The 7,772-nt window shown below is 37.7% G+C and overlaps 2 protein-coding genes across 2 annotated transcripts; both read right to left on the bottom strand.

Moving 5' to 3' along the window:
* Positions 1-1,823: 1,823 nt before the first annotated feature.
* On the bottom strand, positions 1,824-4,244 carry LOC117625807. Its single transcript, XM_034357371.1, has 5 exons — positions 4,137-4,244; positions 3,597-3,657; positions 2,973-3,071; positions 2,806-2,859; positions 1,824-2,278 (listed from the first exon to the last, which is right to left on the bottom strand). The coding sequence occupies exons 1-5, from the start codon at positions 4,178-4,180 to the stop codon at positions 2,021-2,023; spliced, it is 516 nt and encodes a 171-aa protein (XP_034213262.1). The 5' UTR covers positions 4,181-4,244; the 3' UTR covers positions 1,824-2,020.
* An 841-nt stretch (positions 4,245-5,085) lies between these two features.
* Positions 5,086-7,261, bottom strand: LOC117624793 (patatin-like protein 3). Its single transcript, XM_034356245.1, has 2 exons — positions 6,136-7,261; positions 5,086-5,762 (listed from the first exon to the last, which is right to left on the bottom strand). The coding sequence occupies exons 1-2, from the start codon at positions 7,135-7,137 to the stop codon at positions 5,370-5,372; spliced, it is 1,395 nt and encodes a 464-aa protein (XP_034212136.1). The 5' UTR covers positions 7,138-7,261; the 3' UTR covers positions 5,086-5,369.
* Between the last annotated feature and the right edge of the window lie 511 nt (positions 7,262-7,772).

The following is a 7,772-nucleotide window of genomic DNA, read 5'->3' as shown; positions in this document are numbered from 1 at the left end:
ATACCATGTGAATGAGAATTTCCCGATGAATATTTCATTATCATTGATACAGTTTATATACACACTTTAGTAGAGATACAAAAGGTAAGAAATATGAAATACAATCAATTACAATTAATCAGTAATTAGAATCAATGACAGTTATTATCTAATCAAGACAATGAAGGAGAAGATCTTGTGGAGGAATTGGAGGAGAGTTGACCGGGCTTGATTGCTGCACTAACAGTTGGTTTTTGATTTTTTTTTTAAAAAGATGTTATTTTATTGTTTTATTTGTTACTTTCTGGTTTTGAAATATTTTCAATGTTATTATATATATATATATATATATATATATATATATATATATTACTTGGAGTCATTAAAACCAAGAAAAATATTAGCCCACCCTTTATAAAATTCATGGATCCGTCATTGTCCCTGTAACCCATTTTGTCTCATTTTACTCCATTTTTCACACATATTTATCTCACATTGCCTCGATTCCGGCTAGGCCAACAATTTCTAGTCAAAATATTAATTTCTGGAAATACTGTTGAGGTACATAGGTAAGTGAATGTTGTGGGAGCAAATATTTTTGTCTCCAATCACAACGCGTCACGTGGAAAGAAGATTATCCCTTAAATTAATTAATTGAATCAATTATTTGGCTAATTAATTAAGTGGGAGAATATCTTAATTTTAGGATATTATCTTATAATTAATAAAGATAATATCATTAATTCAGATATTATCCTACCAAGATATGTAATCAAGTCTAACTCAACCTCTATGAATTTGGGTAAAGAATAAACTCCTCCCAATAAGAGTTTATTCTCTACAAAACCCTAGCCCCAAGGCTCCTTTATCATTCAAGGTACTTCAAAAAACCTACTTCTAAACCCTAGAAAAATACCCGAAGCTCTGTCTCCCTCTCCACAAGGTTCCGGCAACCCGGTTCACCCCATACATATATCTTCATACCCTTTTGTTAGCTATTGTTTTCCCACAAACACTCGAACTCACTTAGGCATTGGAGGGCCTTTGGCAAACACCCTTGGGTGTGGTCTATTTACTCCAGTATTTTTTTACAGGAATTGAAGAAGAGAGAGAAGGAAGATCAAATGTTGAAGAATCACAAAGCGAATATTCTCATGCAATGATTTTTGCACAAACAAATGTACAACAAGTGATTTCTATTCTCAGTAAGAGAGAGAATGCTCCAAAGATATGATTGATAAATCTTTACAAAGTATTGGATATTATTAGAAAAGAACTTTTTAAACATAACCTATGTAATTATATAAGTGAAGAATTCATATTAGGGTTTTGACAAAAGTATACATGCCCCCATAATATGAATTATGAGCACTACAATATAGAAGGACTTGATTACGCAGCGATGCAACTTGACTAGGTTCTTCACCTTTTTTACTTTGCTTGGGTGGCCATGACATACTATTATGTATCACTCATGTTTTGAGATTGAGGCCAAGGCTTTACGAGTTTGGAAGGCAGTTGGTGTTGCCAGTGTTGAGTTAAGGAAGAAGAAGACATGTAAAATTATAGCTCAGGGCCGTCATACCAAGTACCTTGCTCTCGCTACCAAAATCTGAACAGCTTCGAAGTTGGAACCGAGACAATTCAGTCTGTGTTCCTATGTAAAGATTTTTCAACAGTGAATAAATTTAATTGAATTATATAAATTCACAGTTTGAGATACAAATCAAAAAATTTCATCAGACTTGTATATAATATTGAGAAGTCTTTTGGTGTTGTCAATGTTGGGGAAATATTGTTGTCAAACTGGTGCTTCCCTCAACCCTAAATAAAGTGTGAACAGCTTGGAACCAACCATTCAATGTTTCAATTTACAAATTTGTGCTCATGGTTATAGTTCACATAGTTTGACATGCAAGCAACGCTCAATTGCATCTCTCCTCAGACTGATACCAATCAAAAAAGTTATCAAAAACCAGAAGATTTAATTGCTTAACCTTTTGATCGCAACATGATACAACTAAATCATTTTTTATTTGAGTCATAATTCGTCAAAATCGCATTCCTCATCGTAATTGTATTCGTCATCATAGTTGCATCCATTATATTGGTCATTTGCAACATATGTATCATCATCATGGCCTTGTCTGGCTTCAGCCTCTTCACTGTATCCATTACTTTCATGCTCAAAATCATCATCATGACTGCCTTCAAAATTGTTCTTCTCATTTGACAGTTGCATATCACCTGGACTGCCACAATTAGACTTCGTGCCTTGTTCGAATGCAGGTGCATAACCCTGATTTTACTCATGGGGAAAAAAATTAGAAAAGGTTCTAGCAATTACTGGCAGAAAGACACCTCTATTCTCTAAAACCTACCAGGATTTCTAACAATGTAAGAACTACATTGCATGGCAAAAAAACTATTAACCACATAAAAAGATGAAAGATTTTCCTATTTTTAAAGTCTCCCATTAATTGCCCAATAAGTAAACAACCTGCACAATTGATCATTCTTTTACGTATTAAGTTCTATCTTGCCATGGTTTGTGACACTTGTATATACCTTTATTCCATTAAACAGGAATTTGGCATCTGCCCACTAACCAGACATTAAGAAAACAAAAACTGTATTGAACAAGTAACATCATTTGACAATCGAAATTAAATGTGCCATTAGATTTGATTGGCTTTTAGTCGCTTGTAGTCTGTGCATCAGTTAATGAGACCTTGGATGTTGACAGAACATAATATGAGATTTGCAAAAAAAAAAAAAAAAAGAAGCAAAATTGATTTTAAAACAAGACATATATAAGATGCTTACAAGCTCTTCATTTAATTTATCCAAAGCATCATAGTTGATTTTTGAACTCAGCCTCTGCAAGAACAAAATGTCACATTAGTATCTGTTAAATAAATTATAAGTAGGACAACCAACATGGCAGGAAAATTTAAGCACCAAAAATTCCATAAACCAGTTTATTAACTTACATTCTTAGTATCCATCACAGTAGAAACTTTGACAGCCTTTTCTGGCTTTTTAGCACGAGTAGCTTTCTTGGCCATTCTAGCTCGTTTTCTACTCTTTTCCTGCCAATTTTATTGTTGCATATAGAGATCAATACATAAGACTCAATGCTAGCAGTAAAACATACACAGATAGTCGAAAGAACAAAAGATAAGTCAAATGCAAATAAGATTGAAGTGAAAACTTTCAACACAGTTATGCAGTGTGTGACTCCAATAACAGCTCAGAACTAGGCAAGAACTCTAAGCTGGATGAGACTTCCAAGCCTATGCTTCAGATCACAAAGCACATATGACATGCAGCAAACATAAACTCAAATACAAGAAAAGAGGTCAGTTTTAAAAGTGAAGAATTCCCTTACAATCACAGAGCTAAGGAGAATGAAGAGGCAAATAATGCAGGGGCTGATAATCATGATTAACTACATAACCTCAATGATTTTCAATCTAAAGACTCAAAAGCCAAAAATATAGACAACAAATAAAAAGAAACCATGGAACAAACAGAAACTAAGAAAGCCCCTAGCATTGCACCGAATCCTTGTGAACACACATATGATAAAATTTATGGATTTCCAAAGGCATTACCTTATCATAGTCCTTGTTCATTGCTTCCCAAATCATTCTTTTGAACAGTGCCGCCTGCTTGCTGTTAAGGTACCCAACAACCTACAAACCACAAGCATCATGCCTTCCATGTCAAAATTCCAAAAATAAAAAATTGAAGCAACAATCATATACAAATCCAAATCAAAGACAGCACTTTACAGATAAGTCTAGACCAAGCACTATATACCAAGTGGCTATGATGGAAGTGATCTTGAAGAAAGCTGATGGATCATGGGCAGGGGGTAACTTTCCTTTTCAGGATCACTGCTTTTGTCTTTCATTAATTTTTACCCTTTATTTTAAAACATAGAAAATGTGGTTGATTGTCAAGAACTAAGAACAAAACTTTTCACAATAACCATGAAAGGAAATTCCAAGAGCATTGATATGTAGATTAAATTCAAATCATCATTGAGGAATTTGAGCATCTACCTTCTATTCATCAACTTGAGAAAAATGGGCAACCACGATTCAAACTCAAGAAAAGCAAGAGCAATATATATATAATTATCTGCGTACCTCTGCATCGTCAATATCAGAGAGGCTTTCTGAGACATCACCATCCGCAGGTGACATTGCGTACCCACAGAGGCCTTTCTCTTCTTGCCACCTCTTCTGTAACTCTTATGTTTCTTTTAAAGTTTGTGGAATTTATATCGACTGGAGAGTAATGTCGGCGTAAATTCCTTGATTCTCCGAACCGACCTAATTCGGGTTCTTTTGTTCAATTCAAGTCAGTCCAGATTTAGTTTTCATTTTTCAAATCAAAAGCACTGAACGAAACCCAAAAGCTAAAGGAATATAAGAGGCCCAACAAACTAGGTTTAATTGAGATTGGGCCAGCAAAGCCAGCCCAATCCCCCAAACAAAATTCCCCACAAACCAACAAACACACACAAAAAAGAAAAAGATCCGATATATGAAGAAATTGTTCGATGTGACTGTAACACCATTTCGGCGTATACTAGTACTACTAATAATACAGCATAAAAGAACATTTAAAACATCATTTCATAATAAATTTTTAGCTCAAATAGTTAATAGCAGTTATATATGTATCTAACGTCATGTATTCGAATCCCTCCTTCTCTAATGAGCAAAATAACATCCAAAACCGGCACAAATTGTGACACCACCACAACACCAGCCCTAAACAAAGACCGGAACCACTAATATACAATTGGCTATAGTGCTTTTGTAGACCAAATTATGGAAATATATTTCTTTACCTCTTTTCTTTTTATTTTTTCCAAAATTTATGGTTCTCTATAAATCAAGTTATTATGCAAACCGCCCATCAAGGCTTCAATTGAACTAACTTGATTCCCTAAACACATTTAAAATCTAAAGTGAGAGGTGATGGGGTTTCCATGAATGAGTAGAATATGCATCCAACAACTGCTATTACATATTCAAATCTCTGACATGTAGCCCCAGCCCTCAACCAAAAGCCAAAAGGAAGCTAAAGTAAAATTCCAAATTAAATGTATATATATTATATTATAATATAGAAAAACTCCAATCTTGAATTTGATTACACTTTGCCACTACTTGCCTTGCCTTCATACTTAACTCGTATACACATTGCAAACCCCCTTCTACCATAAATATACACTTTATGATCATCAGCTAGCAAAATAAAACTTAAACCCCAAATTCTCAAACTCAGCAGCTCAGCTCAGAGTCGGATGCTTAATCTCGATTATCCCGACCGGCTGCGAATGCTTAAGGTAGTAATTAAGACTAATTAATTTAACATGAAGATGACATGGTTGATAGGGTTGTGGCAGATGATGTTCTGCTAGGCGATGTTGAACAAGTCTGTTTCAAAACCACAGTTGGCAAGAAGCAAGTTTTTCTCCTCTCTTCTTCTTTAATCAGCTCCCCAGCAAACATCTCAAGCTTCTCCACATTTGTGCTCTCCACCATTTTCTTGCCTTTGAATAGTACGGCCTCCACATTTTTCTGTGCCAACATTTCCTCTGTCAAGGCCAACATGTCTATCTTCTTGTTCTTGTTCTTGTTCTTGTTCTTGTTTGAGGCTTGCAGACCTCCATGCATTTTCGATATGATGCCGTTGGCTTGCACGCGGACATAATTGCTTGCTCGAGATTGTCCAAACGCCATGGAAACAGCTTGATCAACCTTTAATTACAGAAGAAGGGAGAAAAAAATGATTAGTTAGCTGACCTACTCATAAAAAGAAAATTGAATTAATTGAGCACCAAATTAAAAATATTGCACAAAAGGAACAAAAGGGCCTCTTTTTTTTTTCTTTCTATATTAATAATTAGGTGGCACTTTTATCATGCCACCCCAACCACCATACATATAGTACAAGAATCATGAACCAAATCAAATTTTTTTCCTTAGAAAACCATATTAAATTAGCAAATCATAAACCATACATATATATAATTTTTTTTTTTTACTAGTGAATTTCTCAATTAGTCGAGTAAAATTCATTTAATCTCATAATAATTAAACATCCTAAAATAAAAATAATCAGAATTCTTACCAAGTCGGAAGCTCCTTCACCGGCGATTTTGAGGCAGCCAGAAGGCGACAAATTTCCGAGCTCTGACTCTCCATTTCCGAGAGACACAACCAACAGATCCTCAACCCCATTGCAGAACGGAAACTCCTGCTTATTATTCAGCACGTGCGTAATTGCCGCAGCCGTCGGATTGTTCATCGCGATCCCCCCGTCGACGGCCATGATCTTCGTCCTCCCGTCCACCGACCTCACCTCCACTGCCGGCTGCGCGGAAGTGGCGGCGCACACGTCCTTCATCTTGAAATCGTAGCCGTCCATCTCCACCGCGTCCGCCCGCGAAAACAAGAAAGGCGCGCGGGACGACATGTCGTAGCACGGAATCAGCACCGACTTCAGCGTGTCCTTGAGGCTCAGCTGGTCGCCGAACGTCTTGCGGAAGAGCTTCTCCCTCTCCTTCTCCGCCCTCGTCGGCCGGAAAACCCGCCGGAAAATCCCCCCCGTCGACGACATGAAGATCCTGCGGCGGTTGTCGAGGAGGAAGTTGAGGGCCTCCTGAGCGGTGAACATGGGTCGGGTCGACCCGTCCCTAGACTTCCGGGTGAAGAGGAGAGCGGCGAGAATGCCGCCGGAGCCCGACCCGGAAACGACATCGAAGAAGTCTGAGATGGCGGCGTTGGGATTGCCGGACTTGCTGCGGAGAGATGACTCGAGATGGGCGAGGGAGTTGGCGGCGAGGAGGCCGTCGGTGGCTCCGGCGGCGTCAATGGCGAGGACGCGGACCTTGCCCGTGAAGTGTTTGCTAGAATGCATGTGATGGAGGGGAGTGGAGAGATTGGTGGGTTTGGTATCGGAGAGGAGGTTTTGGGCTGTTGGGTTTTCTTTGGCGGCGCTGCTGCCGTTGTTGTTGTAGCCGAAGAGGAAGTTGTTTTCGAGAATGGAGAAGATTTCGTAGGAGAGCTTGTCAACGTCGGGAGAGTTTGAGTCAATGTTGAGCATGGGGGAGGATGTGGACAGAGCCGCCATTTTTGGAGCTTTAATGCAAAAAAGACCACCGTACGTACTGAAGATTTGGGTAAAGGGTTGTAGCTTAGGTAGCTAGTAGTAGTGGATGAAGATGGGTAGGGAGTAGCTAGCCACTAGGAGGGTTTTTATAGGTGTGAGAATTTGAAGGGGATGGGGAGAGAGAGTGATATTAAGTTTTTCTTTTCTTTTTTCTTTTTTTTGCCACAAATTTTTTTTTTTTTTGGTTTTAATTTATTAATCGAATGTTTTTGTGACCATCTTGGAACATTCTTAGGTTGCCACTACCATACGACCAAGTTTTTTTTTTTTTAATAAATAAATAATTTTTTTATTTATTGAGGAAAATAAAAGATGCTGTTGCTGTTGTGGCTTGTTGGAGGGAGCTATGATACCGCCACAATTCTTTTAAAAAAAAAAAGAGTTTGTATGGATTTGGTGTATGGTAGAAAATATTCTTGGGCTTTTGTTGTTTTGGCGTTTTTTGAAGAGGTAGTTGACTAAAAGGACAGTCCAGGAGTCGAACGGATCGACCCTTTGGAAGGTAAAAGATTATTCTCTACATTTCTGTAATTACAGTGACGTAAGGGACTTCCTTTTTGCATATAAAAAAACACATACCAAACGCCCTCTTACAT

This window comes from Prunus dulcis, chromosome 4 (assembly GCF_902201215.1).
Source record: "Prunus dulcis chromosome 4, ALMONDv2, whole genome shotgun sequence".
Lineage (NCBI taxonomy): Eukaryota > Viridiplantae > Streptophyta > Magnoliopsida > Rosales > Rosaceae > Prunus > Prunus dulcis.
Note: the sequence above shows the minus strand (reverse complement) of the source record. Positions and strands in the feature narration are given on the sequence as shown.

What these genes read in the sequence shown, in the direction of transcription:
- LOC117625807 (XM_034357371.1), bottom strand. Translation starts at nt 4,180, where the DNA reads ATGGTGATGTCTCAGAAAGCCTCTCTGATATTGACGATGCAGAG. An exon ending in CTGATATTGACGATGCAGAG is followed by an intron (nt 3,658 to 4,136) that starts GTACGCAGATAA and finishes GTACCTTAACAG; the next exon opens with CAAGCAGGCGGCACTGTTCA. An exon ending in CTGTGATGGATACTAAGAAT is followed by an intron (nt 2,860 to 2,972) that starts GTAAGTTAATAA and finishes TTGTTCTTGCAG; the next exon opens with AGGCTGAGTTCAAAAATCAA.
- LOC117624793 (XM_034356245.1), bottom strand. Translation starts at nt 7,137, where the DNA reads ATGGCGGCTCTGTCCACATCCTCCCCCATGCTCAACATTGACTCAAAC. An exon ending in GTGAAGGAGCTTCCGACTTG is followed by an intron (nt 5,763 to 6,135) that starts GTAAGAATTCTG and finishes CTGTAATTAAAG; the next exon opens with GTTGATCAAGCTGTTTCCAT.